This window comes from Hyla sarda, chromosome 5 (assembly GCF_029499605.1).
Source record: "Hyla sarda isolate aHylSar1 chromosome 5, aHylSar1.hap1, whole genome shotgun sequence".
NCBI lineage: Eukaryota > Metazoa > Chordata > Amphibia > Anura > Hylidae > Hyla > Hyla sarda.
Window position 1 is genome coordinate 146251811 of NC_079193.1, and position 19519 is coordinate 146271329.

General features: G+C 41.4%; 1 protein-coding gene across 2 annotated transcripts in view; it reads left to right on the forward strand.

The window, feature by feature from the left end:
- Window positions 1-19171, forward strand: part of VPS41 (VPS41 subunit of HOPS complex) — a 272718-nt gene extending 253547 nt beyond the window's left edge. For both annotated transcript variants that reach the window (XM_056520459.1, XM_056520460.1), the window contains exons 25-29: window positions 6813-6949; window positions 15471-15570; window positions 15938-15982; window positions 17261-17340; window positions 18869-19171. In XM_056520459.1, the coding sequence (XP_056376434.1) occupies window positions 6813-6949; window positions 15471-15570; window positions 15938-15982; window positions 17261-17340; window positions 18869-18949 (443 nt within the window). In that variant the 3' untranslated portion in view covers window positions 18950-19171. The remainder of the gene's footprint in view (window positions 1-6812; window positions 6950-15470; window positions 15571-15937; window positions 15983-17260; window positions 17341-18868) is intronic.
- The last annotated feature ends 348 nt before the right edge of the window (window positions 19172-19519 follow it).

The following is a 19519-nucleotide window of genomic DNA, read 5'->3' on the forward strand; positions in this document are numbered from 1 at the left end:
ATTGCCGGACAGCCGTTGACTGTCCAGGCATGCTGGAAGTTTTGCAACAGCTGGAGGCACCCTGTTTTGGAATCACTGGCGTAGAATACCCCTATGCAAATCCCTAATTCAGGCCTCAAATGCACATGGCGCTCTCACTTTGGAGCCCTGTCGTATTTCAAGGCAACAGTTTAGGGCCACATATGGGGTATCGCCGTACTCGGGAGAAATAGCACTACAAATTTTGGGGGCTTTTTCTCCTTTCACCCCTTATGAAAAGGTGAAGTTGGGGTCTACACCAGCATGTTAGTGTAAAAAAATAAATTTTTTACACTAACATGCTGGTGTTGCCCCATACTTTTCATTTTGACAAGAGGTAAAAGGGAAAAAATTTGTAATGCAATTTCTCCCGACTACGGAGATACCCCATATGTGGGCGCAAAGTGCTCTGGGGGCGCACAACAAGGCCCAGCAGGGAGAGTGCGCCATGTACATTTGAGGTGATTTTCACAGGGGTGGCTGATTGTTACAGCGGTTTTGACAAACGCAAAAAAAAAAAAAAACCCCACATGTGACCCCATTTCGGAAACTACACCCCTAACGGAATGTAATGAGGGGTGCAGTGAAAATTTACCCCCCCCACTGGTGTCTGACAGATCTTTGGAACAGTCGGCTGTGCAAATTAAAAATGTTGTACAGCCCACTGTTCCAAAGATCTGACAGACACCAGTGGGGGAGTAAATGCTCACTGTACCCCTTGTTACGTTCCTCAAGTTCCTAGTTTCCAAAATGGTATGCCATGTGGGGGTTATTTTGCTGTCCTGGCACCATAGGGGTTTCCTAAATGTGACATGCCCCCCGAGCAAAATTTGCTCTCAAAAAGCCAAATATGACTCCTTCTCTTCTGAGCATTGTAGTTCGCCCATAGTGCACTTCAGGTCAACTTATGGGGTACCTCCATACTCAGAAGCGATGGGGTTACAAATTTTGGGGGGTATTTTCTGCTATTAACCCTTGCATAAATGTGAAATTTGGGGGGAAACACACATTTTTGTGAAATTTATTTTAATTTTTTTTTACATATGCAAAAGTCGTGAAACACCTGTTGGGTATTAAGGCTCACTTTATTCCTTGTTACGTTCCTCAAGGGGTCTAGTTTCCAAAATGGTATGCCATGTGGGGAATTTTTGCTGTTTTGGCACCATAGGGGCTTCCTAAATGCAACATGCCCCCCAAAAACCATTTCAGAAAAACGTACTCTCCAAAATCCCCTCGTCACTCCTTCGCTTCTGAGCCCTCTACTGCGCCCGCCGAACACTTTACATAGACATATGAGGTATGTGCTTACTCGAGACACATTGGGCTACAAATATAAATATAAATGTTCTCCTTTTACCCCCTTGTAAAAATTAAAAAATTGGGTCTACAAGAACATGCGAGTGTAAAAAATGAAGATTGTGAATTTTCTCCTTCACTTTGCTGCTATTCCTGTGAAACACCTAAAGGGTTAAAATGCTAACTGAATGTCATTTTGAATACTTTGGGGGCTGCAGTTTTTATAATGGGGTCATTTGTGGGGTATTTCTAATATGAAGACCCTTCAAATCCACTTCAAACCTGAACTGGTCCCTGAAAAATTGTGATTTTGGAAATTTTGTGAAAAATTGGAAAATTGCTGCTGAACTTTGAAGCCCTCTGGTGTCTTCCAAAAGTAAAAACACGTACATTTTATGATGCAAACATAAAGTAGGCATATTGTATATGTGAATTTAAAAAAAATGATTTGGAATATCCATTTTCCTTACAAGCAGAGAGCTTCAAAGTTAGAAAAATGCAAAATTTTCAATTTTTTCATCAAATTTTGGAATTTTTCACTAAGAAACGATGCAAGTATCGACAAAATTTTACCAATAACATCAAGTAGAATATGTCACGAAAAAACAATCTCGGAATCAGAATGATAGGTAAAAGCATTCCAGAGTTATTAATGTTTAAAGTGACAGTGGTCAGATGTTCAAAAAAGGCTCTGGTCCTAAGGTGTAAAATGGCCTGGTCCTTAAGAGGTTAATCACTGAGCAAGACCGCCTACTTGACTATTTAGCCCAGAAGGAGCTGAGAATTCCATCTATAAATCACAAGTTATCCTGGAAATTTCCCAGTAAAACTATGGCCCTGATTTTCTAAGAGTGTTGTGAAATGTTGTTCCAGACCAGCATGATTCTGCTCTATTTACTATTGGGATTATAAGAATATGTGAAAACTTGTATATACTATAGCAAGGGCCTATATATATATATATATATATATATATATATCATATATTCTTATACTTATTGTATATTCATTTATTAATTCCCTGTTTTTCATGGTTTTGCCTCTGTCTGGCCAACAGTAGGCATTGGGTATTTAAGATGTATGACTTTTACCTGTTATAAACATACAGGCATAGAAACCTTTTCAAGTACCTGAGAATCTATATACAGTAGTAGATACTTTTATGATATATATTTTTACAGGCCAGTGAGTACAGGTCCTAAACAAGAGTGCTCTCAGTATTTGTACACTTATTATGATTTATTTTACTATTACCTACCACTATCTACTGTTATTTCTTATTTTATAATCACCTACTAGTACAGTAGTCATAATTCCCTATTTTTCTGGTTATGTTAAACGTTTTTTTTATGTCATTATTGATAATTCTTGTTTCTCCCGTTCCAGTTAATATTAGTTGGGCTATAAATGAAAGTGTGTGGATGTTGTCTGTGTAATGTATGTTGGAGAGATTCATGGTCTTAGCCCTTCCCTGTTATTTAGCCAAGATACAGTGCGGCTGAAGCACAATATTGCTTTCATAATTTAAGGAAGTGGCAGCTATGAATATTGTTTACTCAAATATGTTTACTTCCAGAGTACAGTCATATTGGAAATCCTGCATACATCTCCAATATAAAACAATTGGCAGAGAAAGGCAATAATAAAGAAGCACTCTGGGAAAAAAAATACACCGTATGCAACGGAATATTATTAGATAATGTAGAAGTTCTTGTGTATGCCTTGTGCTTACCTGTTTAGCTCATGTAGCAAACATGGGTTTGCAGCCGTTCAGGTTTGAAATTCCATCACAGAAATGAATTCCTAATGTTGCTTACATTTCCCATGAATCCTCTGGCTTTGCAGAGTGTGTCCATTGTTTGATCACTGCACCTTATAAGGCTATGTTCACACTGTGGAATTTCCGTGCGTAATTCAGGTGGAAATTCCACCCTAATTTACATCAAATTGATTTGAAGGGGATTCCACAGTCCCATACAGACAGCAGAATTTCAGCAGCAAAAAATTCTGCTTCCCGCATTCAGTCTTATATTTTGCAGAATTCCTTAGCGGAATCCAATTGAAATGAATGGGGCTAGAATTTCAGCGAAATTCTGTGACACATTGGTGATCACATGACACCGTTACCTAGTGATGGCGAGTGTCCATGATTTAGGCAAAAAAAACTGGAGTGAGAAACAACATATAGGCGCTGGCACTGGTAAGGTAATGTGTATGGTGCTTGAATGTTCTCATGGCTAATGCAGCGGCAGCAACTGTAGCAGCTTAGAATCACACCCGGTGCTCTACCCGTGTAGAGAAAAGGCAATCTCAACAATAAAAGAAAGAAGAAAGCACGGGGGCACTCACGTTCTTTTATTCAATGCAGGCTTCTTTATTCCGGTTGCGGCCAAACACATGTTCTGGTGGGGCGCCAGGAGCGAGCGTGTGGGACCTGTCCCACACGCTCGCTCCTGGCGCCCCGCCAGAACATGTGTTCAGTTGCAACCTGAAAAAAGAAGCCTGCATTGAATCAAAGAACATGAGCTGTGCTTTCTTCTTTCTTTTACAAAAAAACTGGAGTGCTTCTTAAAAGTTTGTCATTGTCACAGTAGATTTGGTAGATGCATTTTTTAGGTTTTTGAACTGGATTATTTTCGATGTTTTTTTTTCTTTTCTTTTTGAATGAAATCTACCGTTACAAGTTTAAAACAATATAACAGTAATTTGTATTTTGTATAAACTATAATCTAATATATTTATTTGTAATTGTTAACAATGTTAAGGAATCTCACCTAAAGTGGGAAAAACTTTAAAAACTAGAGCATATACACTTACTGGCCACTTTATTAGGTACACCTTGCTAGTAGCGGGTTGGCTGACTTGCCTTTTGAACTGCCTTCATCTTTCCTGGCATACTTTCTACAAGGTGCTGGAAATTGAACACAGTGATTTCACGCATTTGCTGTAGATTAGTCATCTGAACATCCATGATGCGAATCTCCCTTTCCACCACATACAAAAGGTTCTCTATTGGATTGAGATCTGGTGACTATGGAGGCCATTGGAGTCCAGTGAACTTATTGTCATGTTCAAGAAACTGATTTGAGATGATGTGAGCTTTGTGACATGGTGCATTATCCTGTTCATAGTAGCCACCAGAAGATGTGTACACTGTGGCCATAAGGGATGGGCAGGGTCACAACAATACTCAGGTAGCCTTTTGCGTTTAAACAATGCTCAACTGGTACTGAGGGGCCAAAATGGGCCATAAAATAATATCTCACACACCATTTCACCTACACTACGAGCTTGCACCATTGATACAAGGATCAATTTCATGTTGTTTACAGCATATTCTGACCCAGCCATCTGAAGGTCGCAGCTGGAATCGAGGCTCATCAGACCAGGCAATGTTCTTTTAGTCTTTCTTTGCCTTAATTTGCTAAGCATGTTCAAATTGTAGCCTCAGTTTCCTGATCTTACATGACAGAAATGACATCCGGTGTGTTCTTAGGCTGCTGTAGCTCATCTGCTTTAAGGTTCAATGTGTTGTGCATTCAGAGATTGTATTCTGCATATCTTGGTTGTAACCAGTGGTTATTTGAGTTATTGTTACCGATCTGTCATTTCCAACCAGTCTGCCATGCTCCTCTAACATCAACAAGGCATTTTTGTCCACACAACTGCAACTCACTGGATATTTTTCTATTTTTCTGACCAATGAGATGGTTATGTGTGAAAATCCCAGTAGATCAGTAGTTTTTTAAATGGGCACTGTCACCAACTTTATTTTTTGATATGTTGTAGTATTTATGTACTACAACATATCTCTAATATACTTTTATTTTTTTTTTTATTAAAATGCTTTAATTTACATTTGAAAACCGGCCACTAGGGGTCTCCCTCCTAGTGGCCGGCTGCAGCCTGGCGTGACGTCACTCCTGAAAAAGGACTGATGCGGCCGGGCATCGGTCCTTTTTCATTCAGCCTGCGCTCGCTCCCTGCCTGTCAATTAGACAGGCAGGGAGTGAGCGCATTGGCTCCCCGGCCACTGGCTGGGAGGCCACTCCTCCCGCACATCGCTGCCTCATCGCCGCCGCTGTCCCTGCACGCCCGCTGCCGGACTCTGCAGTAAGTGTAATGAGGGAACGGGGTATGCGGGAGGGGGGTTTGTGATGGAGGGAACGGGGTATGCGGGGGGGGGGGGGTTGTGATGGGGGGAACGGGGTATGGCGCAGGGGGAGGGAGACTGAGGGGACGGGCTAGCGCCGCATGTAACTAACTAATAGTTTATCTACACAGGGTGCCTCCAGCTGTTTCAATACTACAACTCCCAACATGCCCTGACAGCCAATAGATGTCAGGGCAAGCTGGGAGTTGTAGTGGTGAAACAGCTGGAGGCACCCTGTGTAGATGAACTAAGGGCGGAAGTCCCCCCCAGCAGGCATCAGTGACGTGGTGCCTGCTGGGGAAGTCTGCCTGGTAGTAAGCACAATGCCAGGCATTTTTAATATTGTAAAAATTAAAATTAAAAGCAGGGAGGGGGTTAGGGATAGACTGGCAATAGGCAGGGGCAGAAAAAAAAAATAGGATGATGGGAGCTACCCTTTAAATACTCAGACCAGCTAGTCTGGCACCAACAACCATGCCAGGTTAAAAATCACTTAAAGGGGTTCTCCGGTGCTTAGACATCTTATCCCCTATCCAAAGGATAGGGGATAAGATGCCTGATCGCGGGAGTCCCACCACTGGGGACCCCCAGGATCTTGCATGCGGCACCCCGTTTGTAATCAGTCCCCGGAGCGTGTTCGCTCCATGTCTGATTACGGACCACCACAAGGCCGGCGGCATATGACGTCACACGGGGGCGGAGGCGTGACGTCACACGGCGCCGGCCTTGTGGTCGTCCGTAATCAGACATGGAGCGAACACGCTCTGGGGACTGATTACAAATGGGGTGCCGCGTGCAAGGTCCCGGGGGTCCCCAGCGGCGGGACTCCCGCGATCAGGCATCTTATCCCCTATCCTTTGGATAGGGGATAAGATGTCTAAGCACCGGAGAACCCCTTTAAAACCCCGTTAGTACTGCAGACAGGTAGAGTAAAGCATAATGTCCATACTTTTATACCGATGATAAATCTTTCATTTGTTTGTTCAATTCTTGACAATATAGTCAGTATTCAGACATATGAGTGCCGTTATTCATAATGCAAGATGAAACTAGCATACCTCGGTCAGGTGGAGAGAGACAGGAGTACAAACCTGCCATTCTATGTTTCAGAGGCACGTCCCCTTAGTCATGCGTACCCGTGTCTCTCTCCATCTGACCGGGGTATGCTATTTTCATCTTGAATTGACCTTGTCATATGTATGTAAAACATAAAGAAGTTAGACTACAGAATCTACTTGTTCAGGAAAATGGGCTTGGGACCTCTCCTAAGTCCAAAAGTTTTTGTTTAAAATACTGTACTGTTTCCATTAAACTCTCACAACGTGCCTTGTATTTCTATGAACAGCATTCATAACTGGATTGTTAAATAACATTGGGACCCATGTTGATCCGATCCTTCTGATTCACCGGATTAAAGAGGGAATGGAGATTCCTAATTTGAGGGACTCGCTTGTTAAAATCCTGCAAGACTATAACCTCCAGGTGAGTTCTAAAACTGAATGTGGAGCTTTGTAAATCTGACTTCAATACCGAACATTGTATAGAATCTCGTGTTCTTTTGAAAGCTAAAATAATGGTTTCACCCCTGTTGATATTTATCAGTTAAACATCTGGTAATATCATTGCTCTTCTTCTTATGTGAAAGCCTCAAGCAGTAGGATTTATTTTGTTTAGATTGCAAGACAAGATCATTCAGGCTAACACCTTTTTACTAGTCATAGTCTCTGGACTTCAGGAAGAGTTAGATATGTTTATTCCTGTTTCATAGTAAGGCTAAGTTCACATGGCGTAATTTCACCAGAGTTTCTGGCCAGAAAATTTCCGGCAGACATTCCACAGATGTTGGGCGCTGGCAGAACATGCTGGCTCTAGGACCACTCATTAAAGCACCGTCTTCATAGATGTCAATGCATTTCCGAGCGGATTCCACAGAAAGAATTGACATGTCACATCTTTCTGCAGAGGCCATTATTTGAATTTATATGGCAGATGTTTCCGGTGCGGAAATTCTGCCGTGTGCACGGTGCAACAAAATCCCATTGAAATAAATGAGACTCTGCTGCAACAGAATTTCTGAGCTGTATTTCCCACCTGATTCTGATTAGAAATGTTGCTGTGTGAACAAGGCCTTAGGAAGATGACATGTATTTCTATTTTTCTTTCTTTTAATTTTAATTTTTTTTATATTTTATTTTTATTTTTTCTTTCTCTTTATTTATATATCTGTATTTATTTTTATTTTTTTTTGATTGAGGGAAGATACAATTTTTTAGTAAAAAAAAATAGGCATGTGTGCCTCCCTGTTCCTACTCGCTACCAAATCAAAGTCAAGCGTCGATGTACTAACCTTATGTACTGCCTCTTTATTTCTTTCCTGAACCTGAGTTGGAAAGGAATTCCCCAAACTAAAAAAATAAATTGTCTTTGACATCATAGTTAGCGTTTTTTTTCCCCTTCCTCTGTTTCAACACTGCAGAAAGGTAGATTGAACTAGATGGATTTTTTTTGCTTATTGAATTACGGTATATATATTCACTTACTTGTGTTTGGTAAGTGACTTGTATACAGAACGTAATGTTCTTTTTGCAGTTTTTTATTGAGATCCTTGATCAGCGTTGCTTTTGTAACATCAAGTACTATCCTATAACTATAACAAATACCATTTCCGACCTCTCTTATCTCTTCTGGGTTTCCTTTGTTTTATACTATAATTACTGTATTCTATTGTGCCACAACAAATTGCTCTCTTTATGCAGTATTTGTATAACTTTACTTTTATGGTTCATATATAAGCAATTCTGCATACTTACCTTAATAGTCATAGTTTTTGTTATGTTTTTTTTCTACACTGCTTAACCCCTTAAGGACTCAGCCCATTTTGGCCTTAAGGACTCAGACAATTTAATTTTTACGTTTTCATTTTTTCCTCCTCGCCTTCTAAAAATCATAACTTTTATATTTTCATCCACAGACTAGTATGAGGGCTTGTTTTTTGCGCGACCAGTTGTCCTTTGTAATGACATCACTCATTATATCATAAAATGTATGGCGCAACCAAAAAACACTATTTTTGTGGGGAAATTAAAACGAAAAACGCAATTTTGCTAATTTTGGAAGGTTTTGTTTTCACGCCGTACAATTTCTGGTAAAAATGACATGTGTTCTTTATTCTGAGGGTCAATACGATTAAAATGATACCCATTATTATATACTTTTATATTATTGTTGCGCTTAAAAAAAAAAGTTTATAATCCCTTTATTTTGATGACCTATAACTTTTTTTATTTTTCCGTATAAGCGGCGGTATGGGGGCTCATTTTTTGCGCCATGATCTGTACTTTTTTTTTATACCACATTTGCATATAAAAAACTTTTAATAAATTTTTTATAATTTTTTTTTTAATAAAATGTATTAAAAAAGTAGGAATTTTGGACTTTTTAAATTTTTTTTCGTTCACGCCGTTCACCGTACGGGATCATTAACATTTTATTTTAATAGTTCGGACATTTACGCACGCGGCGATACCAAATATGTCTATAAAAAATGTTTTTTACGCTTTTTGGAGGTAAAATAGGAAAAAACGGACGTTTTACTTTTTTATTGGGGGAGGGGATTTTTCACTTTTTTTTTTACTTTTACTTTTAAATTTTTTTACTTTTTTTTTTACACTTGAATAGTCCCCATAGGGGACTATTCATAGCAATACCATGATTGCTAATACTGATCTGTTCTATGTATAGGACATAGAACAGATCAGTGTTTTCGGTCATCTCCTGCTCTGGTCTGCTCGATCACAGACCAGAGCAGGAGACGCCGGGAGCCGCACGGAGGAAGGAGAGGGGACCTCCGTGCGGCATTATGAATGATCGGATCCCCGCAGCAGCGCTGCGGGCGATCCGATCGTTCATTTTAATCGCGAACTGCCGCAGATGCCGGGATCTGTATTGATCCCGGCACCTGAGGGGTTAATGGCGGACGCCCGCGAGATCGCGGGCGTCGGCCATTGCCGGCGGGTCCCTGGCTGCGATCAGCAGCCGGGATCAGCCGCGCATGACACGGGCATCGCTCCGATGCCCGCGGTTATGCTTAGGACGTAAATGTACGTCCTGGTGCGTTAAGTACCACCTCACCAGGACGTACATTTACGTCCTGCGTCCTTAAGGGGTTAAAGGAGTAGTGCAGTGAAATGGATAGGGGATAAGTAATAGATCGTGGGGTTCCGACCTCTGGGACCTCCCTGCCATCTCCTGAACGGGGCCCCGGCAGTCTGCCGGAAGTGGACATTCCGACCCCCCGCAGGAAGCGGTGGCCAACACGCCCCTCCATATATCTCTACGGAATACATGGAGGGAGCTTGTCGGTCGCCGCTCCATGCGGGGGTTGGCACACCCCCTTCCAGCAGACTGCCGGGGCTCAATTCAGGAGAATGTGGGGGATCCCAGGGATCAAACCCCCTGTGATTTATAACTTATCCCCTATCCTTTGTATAGGGGATAGCTTATATTTCACTACAGAACTCCTTGAAAGAGAATACTTAAACTTGTCCATATATCTCAATTCGCAAGTAATTTTGTCTTCAGTGACACCAATCTGTCCAGTTATGAATCATAAGCAATCTGTAATCTGTTTCACCTGCTTTGGTGCAAATAAAAGTAACAACAGGTGCACTAGAAAGGTAACAGCAGGACAGCACCCAAAGGGGAGGGGTGGTAGCAATGCACAGGATTTTCTGCTGCAGATTTCAATGTAAACTAAATGACTGAGCACAGCTTCTAATCTGCAGTTATAAATGCCTGCGCATCAAATCTGTGCAGGATCCTGTATGTGTGAACATACCCTTAAACTGTACATTTAGCTATAGACCTATGAGCTGGTTTGGACTATTTTGTCACTAGAAATGTCTATCACAATCATTATTGTTAGTGAACTGTCCGATTCTTTGATATTTAGGATGAATGTTTTATTGACCAAAGCAAAATGTTAACATATTCTACATAAGATCCTATCCTGTCCAAAGACCCCCAGAGGGTTATCAGCCACAGATTCCTGAGTTTATTTGCGACCCAAGAATCCGGATTGACACTGCTGGATACACTGAAATTGACTATTTTTGTTTTTATTTCAGTGACAGCTTTGTCAATCTAATAGTGGAGCAAATGAACTTGTACGCCCAACAGTTCATTGCCCACCACCCTGATTCGCTTTTGGCTATGCCCAATGGATTGTTACGCCTTATGCTGCATATGGGCCTGGTCAAAAAACCAAGTGTCAGGCAGTACTGGAGCGGGGACGTCCTCTACCAGACCCCGCTTTACAGTATGGCAATGGCACGGAGGCGGTTCGAGGTCATTCGGAAATGCCTGCATTATGCTGATAATGCACCAAGTTCCCCCCCCCCCTGAGTTGGTCCCGCCTATGAATGGCCTTACAAAGTGAGGCTGGTAATAGATCACTTTGGGGCCAAATTTTGGGAGGCCTACGTACCCCTCAGGGAGCTCTCGGTAGATGAGTCTCTTATCAGTTTTAAGGGGAGACTTATCTTCCGCCAGTATATTCCCTCGAAGCGGGCGTGGTATGGCGTGGAACAAACTTGCGAGAGTACCTCCGGGGACATTTGAAAGCGTAGAGTATATGAGGGACGAGATTCCCCTATTGAACCCCCAGAATGTCCCCCCACTCTGGGTGTTAGCAGGAAACTCCGCACAGCACCACACTAGTGTGAACAAGGTGCAAAAGTTCAGTTACATGTGCTTCCAGTCAGACTGGGAGGCTGCCAGAAATGAAAAGACCCTGTGTAGCTACTTGCTACTTTATATACAGTTGGGCTGAGGGGGTAGGGCAGAGTGCAAACCAAGTTAAAGCAAAAATAAGGAGGGGATAGAATACACAATGTGAATTCAGGTAGAGAAAACAGACATGGTCGCACATCTACATTTTGTATTTTGATCTACTTGTTTCTCAGCATAAATTCAAAAACGAACAGCTTTTGCACCTTGTTCACACTGGTGTGGTGCTGTGCAGCGTCCATTGCTCCGTGGTACCGTGTCTGTGGGAAGTGCGGCCCTGTAACTGGTTTGAGTGTCATTGGGGCTGCTCTGCCAGGGACATTAGGGACCTACTCTAAATAGGTGGCCTTGACATGGCGAGTGGACTTATACTTTTTGATCAAAATGTATACTAACAACCTGTTAGTTTTTGAATTTATGCTGAGAAGCAAGTAGATCAAAATGCAGATTGTAGATGTGCACCATGTCTGTTTTCTCTACCTTGATTCACATTGTGTTTCAATCCTCACCTTTTTTTTATTTCACTTGTGTCTGCACTCTGCCCCAGCCCCTCAGCCCAACCCTATATAAAGTAGCAGGTTGCTACACAGGGCCTCTTCATTTCTAGCAGCCTCCCAGTCTTTCTGGGAGCACATGGTAAGTGAGCTTTTGCGTCTTGTTCACACTGGTGTGGTGCTGTGCGGTGTCCATTGGTGCCGTGGCACCGTGTCTGTGGGGCAGGGCAGCCCTGTGACTGGTTTGAGTGGCATTGGGGCTGCTCTGCCAGTGGATCGTCCCCCCCCCCCCCCCCTGTGGGAATTGGTGTTGCAGCGGTGGTTGTCGCCACCCAGCACTACGCCATTTTATGCTAGGGACATTAGGGACCCACTCTAAATAGGTGACCATGACGTGGCAAGTGGGCATGTACTTTTTGATCAAAAATGTATACTAACAACCTGTTAGTTTTTGAATTTATGCTGAGAAGCAAGTAGATCAAAATACAAATTGTAGATGTGCAACGATGTCTGTTTTCTCTACCTGGATTCTAATATCAAGGCCCTTCAAATCCACTTCGAAACTGAACTGGTCCCTGAAAAATTCCGATTTTGAAAATTTTGTGAAAAATTGGAAAATTGCTGCTGAACTTTGAAGCCCTCTGATGTCTTCCAAAAGTAAAAACACGTCTACTTTATGATGCAAACATAAAGTAGACATATTGTATATGTGAATCAATATATAATTTATTTTCCTTATAAGCAGAGAGCTTCAAAGTTAGAAAAATGCAAAATGTTTTATTTTTTCATCAAATTTTGGAATTTTTCACCAAGAAATGATGCAAGTATCTCCGAAAATTTACCACTAACATAAAGTAGAATATTTCACGAAAAAGCAATTTTTGAATCAGAATGAAAAGTAAAAGCGTCCCAGAGTTATTAATGCTTAAAGTGAGAGTGGTCAGATGTGCAAAAAACACTCTGGTCCTTAAGGGGTTAATATTAAAAATACATACATTTTGTATATTTGTGCATGAACTGAAATATTGTTCTGCTTCTATTTCTAATATAATGAATTATTATGTAAAATATTTTTGTTAAAAAAAGTACACAATCTTTCTGCGATTTTGCAGATCCATTTTTTTAAATGAAATACGCTTAAAATACCCTGTGTGATCATAGCCTGTATAGCATGTGTGTATGTACATATATGTATATATACTGTGTGTATATATATATATATATATATATAGATAGATAGATAGATAGATATTTTTTTCCCCCCCGTTATGTGCTCTATTATATTCAACTATGATTATCATCTGGCCCCTCACATTTTTAACCCGCCTCCACATAGCCACACCCACGGCTAAAATGGGCTGTGTATTGTAAAATGCCAGGGCCTATTTTTGTTCCCAGTCCGGCCCTGCGTGTATGTGTATGGCCAGCCTTAACAAGAGCCAGTTAACACTAGGTTTGACAGACCTTTGCCTGTTTCAGAAGTTTTTGCTTTGTTTGGATACAGTCCCATGTAGCGATAATATTGCAGCAGAAAGCATGCTCTGGAAAATGAGAATGATAGAGCTGTGTGTGATAAGGATTTCTTACATTCCACATTTACAAAACCTTACACAATTTCCAGAACTGTGCTATATAGTTTTTTGTTTCTTTACAAATATATATGAATGTATGTTGCAAAAATTGTTTGTACAGTGATCCCTCAACTTACAATGGCCTCAACATACAATAGTTTCAACATACAATTGTCTTTTCTGGACCATTGTAACTTGAAACCAGACTCAACATACAATGCTATGGAATCTGCGAAACGCGTCAATGGCTGGAAGACCCGACCAATCAGAATGGACATTCACTGGTAAAACCCCTGTATTCCTAAAGTGCATGTACTGATTGGCTGTCTGGTAGCGCTCCCTACAGTTCAAGGAGGTATTACCATATTTTTTGCCTTATAAGATGCACTTTTTCTTCCCCAAAACTGGGGGGAAAGAGTCGGTGCGTCTTATACGGCGAATACACCCCTATCGCGGCGGTCCCTGCGGCCATCAACAGCTGGGACCCGCGGCTAATACAGGACATCACCGATCACAATGATGCCCTGTATTAACCCTTCAGACGCGGCGATCAAATCTGACCGCCGCGTCTGAAGGGAAAGTGACACTAACCCAGCTGTTCAGTCGGGCTGTTCGGGACCGAACAGCCCGACTGAATAGCCGGGTTAGTGCTTACAGGACACCGGGAGGGACCTTACCTGCCTCCTCGGTGTCTTCTCCGTTCAGGGATCCCCTGTATGGCCGGTGCTCTCCTTCCTCGTCATCACGTCGTCGCGTACGTGCGTAACGACGTGATGGCGGCGACGGAGAGCGAGTATACCCGGCCGGCAGCAGAGACGTTCCAAAGCAACGGCGACAGCGATGGAGCGACATCCAGGGCAGCGGTGACGGGTCCGGAGCGGCGGGGACACGCGAGTATTACCTCCTATGCAGTGGTCTTCAATCTGCGGACCTCCAGATGTTGCAAAACTACAACTCCCAGCATGCCTGGACAGCCAACGGCTGTCCGGGCATGCTGGGAGTCGTAGTTTTGCAACATCTGGAGGTCCTCAGGTTGAAGACCACTATTGGGTTCAAAATCTTTATTTTTTTTGATTTTGCACCTATAAATTGGGTGCGTCTTTTACGCCGGTGCGTCCTATAGGACGAAAAATACGGTACATGTTCTGTACTATTGTAAACCTATGCCACAATTAGCTGCTCCTTTGGACACCAGGTGAGGGCGGCTCCATTTTACTTTTTTTAGGACATTGCGTGTACTGTACCGGACCCTGAAGAAGCACCTGTCCTCTACATAGAGCAGTGTTGCCAACGAGGATGCCTCCAGCTGTTGCAAAACTACAACTTCCAGCATGCCCGGCTGCCAAAGGCTGTCCGGGCATGCTGGGAGGAGTAGTTTTGCAACAGCTGGAGCCACCCTGGTTGGGAAACACTAAAAGCAGATCTTTCTTACTTTTTAAGTAAGGACTTGCTTTATCTATATTAGTTATCTACTTATTTTTGTTTAATCCTCCCTTTTTCCTATTTTCGGATGACATTTTGGTGCTTCAGAACCAATTACCAGGTTTCCATAGAGTTATGGTCTCAACATACAATGGTTTCAACATACAATGGTCGTCCTGGAACCAATTAATATTGTAACTTGAGGGACTACTGTATTAAATAAAAAATTTACGTAATGCAAGAGCTTTGATACTGTAATCTTTACTATGTTACGCAGTTAGCACTTACTTCGTTTATTAGTAACATAACACAAACCATGGAAACCTGAATTTACTCCATAAAAAGCAGAGGAGAAAAACATGGCTTCTGGACTAAGGAATGAAGTATTATCTAGAAAGTCAGTGGCATTTATTATAACTATTATAGCTAGCAGAATGTTGGCAGACATAAATGTGGAGTCTGGCTTGCTTTAAATGGGTTATCCAGGCTGCAATAGTTTTTATAATTGCTACCCCGCCACTGCTGGAATCACAGAGCGCTGGTCCCTGCCGTAAAGTACTTCCAGCTTCAGGGATGTTATAGGCCTCATCAGCCAAATAGTGGAATGTAAGTGTATGGTTTTGCTTTTGAAATAAGTTTATTTGGAGAGAAATGTTAATATTTGTGAATCACAGGTATTTCATATGTAAATAGATGTCATAGAAAAATACTGTACGTTTCCTCTTTCAGATACTTTTAAGAGAAGGTTGCAAAAAGATCTTAGTATCAGACTCTCTGTCATTGTTGAAGAAAATGCACCGAACTCAGTCAAGAGCCATGCTGGTTGATGGTATGTGTATAGTTACATTTTGGAAGATGATAGTTGTATTCCTTACTATTTATTTTACTGCTTTTATCTACTTTTAACATTCAGTGTTGAAAAGGAATATAAGTGGTCACATTGAGATCTGCTGCTATATCTTGTTTTTATTATATTGTTACCATTACTAACATCTAGAATACAGCATAATCTATTAGCAGAGCCTCATGAATTGCATGTGTAGGCACCCAGTGTTGCCTTGCAGTATTTATACAAGATGCTTATTTACTATTATACACAATAATAATCTGATATACAAAGTCAACCTACAGTAGAAGAGACATCTCTGCTATTTAGGTATAGCTTATAGCTTACATTTACCTTCTTTGTTTTGCAGAAGACAAGATTTGTGAAGTTTGCTTGTCTCCAATACTTCCAACAGGTACCATCTTGTAGTGTGACAGTAAATTGTCTTTAACCTGTGTTTACCCTTAAAGGGGTATTCTGCCCCTAGACATCTTATCCCCTATCCAAAAGATAGGGGATAAGATGTCTGATCACGGGGGTCCCCAGCAGCGGGACCCCCCGCGATCAGACATCTTACCCTCTATGTCGGCTGCAGCACCCCAGACATCCAGTGCACGGAATGAACTTCGCTCTGTGCCGGATGACCGGCAACGCGAAGGCTCGTGATGTCACTGCCACGCCCCGCTCATGACATCATGGCCACGCCCCTCAATGCAAGTCTTTGTGAGGGGGCGTGGCCATGCCGTCACGAGCGGGGCACGGCCGTGACATCACAAGCCTCTGGTGCTGCACCCGACACTCTCTAAACGATTGCCGGGTGCAGCAGGGAGCTGGGGATCAGACATCTTATAAGATGTCTAGGGGCAGAGTGCCCCTTTAAGATGCAACTAAGATGATGTCAGGATTGTTAAAATACTTGTAGGTCCAAGAACCAATATAGCGATTACTGTGCTGGAGAGAAGGGGGAGCTGAGTTGTTCCCATCAAATATTGCATAGTTGTCATCACGTGAAACATTTTATGTTTTTTAGGAACAGGTCAGCAGGTTATGGTTTAGGCAGAGTTTGCCTCTATAAGGACAGTACAAAGGGGCCTGAAGCAGTGATACATTTTTTATAAAGCAAGAGTAACCCCTTTAATCGAGACCAGAATTTATTATAGATGTCATAATACAGAACCTAGTATTCAAATCTCAGACCATACCCCAGATTCCAAAATGATGACACTGTAATTCAGACCCCAGACTTTAGACCCCAGTGTTGACACTTTAGACCAGTGCCTAATGCTCAGACCTGTATTGGAACCAATATCTTAACCCCAGACCTGATAATACAGAGCAAATGCAAGACTTCAGCAAATGCAGATCCGAACCTCCCCCTTGAATTATTCACCTCTTCACACACCCAGCTCCTCTTCTGCTGGGCCGGGCTCCCCTTCGGCGTGTGTTGTAGAGCGGGATGTTATCTTATACTTATTGACCCTGTGTTCACAGCACAAGCTGAAAACTGACAGGAGGTGTCGCCCTATAGTGAGGGTAAAACAGTATTTGTTAAAACAACACTATTGAAAAAATAAAAATTGTGGATTTTTTTTTCTCTTTAAATAGAAGTGTAAAGAATTTATGGCAATAAAATGATTTTATTCCAGTTGTCGCAGTGTTACTGTGAGTGTTTGACTATTTAATTGTTTTGCAGACTCTTCTAAGCCTCTCGGAGTGGTGGTATTCCACTGCAGGCATATGTTCCACAGAGAGTGCCTGCCTGTTGGCAACACAGTAAGCAGATTTTATAACCTATTGCAAATATCAGAAACAAATAGATTTACATTTTTCATCCACCCCTGAGACAGTATCACAAACACGAGTATTTATATGAAAGGGAAAATGAAGTTGCTGCACAGATTCCATGAAACCTTTACTTCTATACAACTACCCGAGCTGGGATAGAAATGGCTGAAATGTAATAGTGAGTCACTTAAAAGAAGGATCACAGTAAAGACCTACAATTTAATTATGGATATATAGTTGTATTTCTTTCTTTTTAATGAGAAATCAATTATCCCTAAATGTCTTGACTTAATTTGTTCAGATTATTATCTCTTGAAGTATATTACAATAAAATGCTTTCAACCCTACAACAATGGGACCTCCGATACTGCACAGAAAAGCATATTCACCTCACTTGTAGAAGAAGAAATCCTTAAATAGATGGACACAAGGGCCTAGATTTTTCAATCTGACAACAATGTTCTGGTTTACCCATAGCAACCAGCTTTCATTTTACCAGCTAAAAGCTGAGCTGTGATTGGTTGTAATAGGCAAATCAGACCGTTTTGGTTTTAGGCAAATTGAGAAATCTTGGCCAATCTACTAGCATCACATTCTTTTACTCCGAGAAATTATCTTTATGGGTTTATTTTTTCTCAGATTTTCTGCTTTATGAACTTTATGAAGTCCCATATTGCTTAATTTTGTGCTCAAAACAACTGCCACAACTGCCTTAAAGGGGTACTCCGCTGCTCAGTGTTTGGAACAAACTGTTCCAAATACTAAAGCCAGCGCCGGGAGCTCATGACATCATAGCCCCGCCGCCTCATGATGTCACGCCCCCACCCCCTCAATGCAAGTCTATGGGAGGGGGCGTGACGGCTGTCACGCCCCCTCCCATAGACTTGCATTGAGGGGGTGGGGCGTGACCTAATGCTATGATGTCACGAGCTTCCGACACAGGCTCTGTTCCAAACGCTGAGTAGTGGAGTACCCCTATAACTTATTTGTGGTACAGAACAGCAACTAGTAACTACACTGTACCATGCAACAGTATACTTCTTTATAATGCTAGCCAAATATATTCATATCTCCTGTATACTTATATAGTAGGATATGTTGCAATCTTCAATCCGAGGTATGCGCGGGAAGCTTTTTCCATTGTATATGCCAAAAAAAAGGCTCAATACAGTGATGTGAACATGGCTTTAATTTAGTCCCAATACTGCGATGTTTTCTGTTAATAGACTTTTAGGGGATATTAATTAAACATGTAAAATTGGAAAGGTCAGACCACTAGGGCACCTGCTAAATCATGGGAAGAACAGAGTTCTGGTCTCCATTGTCAATGGAGAGATGACCTTATGAATCCTGATTTACGGCATTTCTAAATACCACGTTAGAAAGACCTTTTAGAGGAAGTCCATGTACAGCAACAATAACACCTGATACCGTGCAGATTAAGTGCTGAATACATTTTTGACTACACTCATGGCTATAATACATAGACTCTAATGTATTGTATCTTCTTTTTTAGATGTCCCCTGCTTATTTCTGTAACATCTGCAGTGCCAAACACAGAGGTCCTGGGAGCGCAATCTTAGATATGACTAAATAGTCTGTAATAAATGCATTGTTTCTCTTGTTTATTATTCATGATGCTTGTGATAAGTAATGTTATGTCTTGTGTCTAGAAATGTACTCCTGTTGACAGGGACGCATAGTGTCGCTTACTGTATATTAGTTATTCTTCTGGACACAACTGTCGCATGTGCAAAGCATACGGCTGTAAAAAATTTATGTTACAAATTAAAATAAAGTTTCTGTACTTCTGTTTTCATCTACCTATCATAATTTCTATAGTGTAAAGTAAAAAATGCTAACACATTTACAGTTTTTTGTCCACATTATTTAAGCAATTGCTATACAGTACACTGTTTTTAGATTCTTAGTGAAAACTTGAATCACTCTTATCGTGTAAATGTCTTTTTCCTCATAAGTCAGTGATATACATAAACAATATTAAGGTTTGTAACATATCTTACTAAAGAAAAATACCTATTTCTCCAGTTATCAGCCTTTTAATTCTCCTATACTTGACTGTTGCACTTGTCTATATCATTTCTGAAAAACATTGACTATCATCAGATAGTCCCTTCTTTTTTTTTTGTAATATATTTTTATTCAA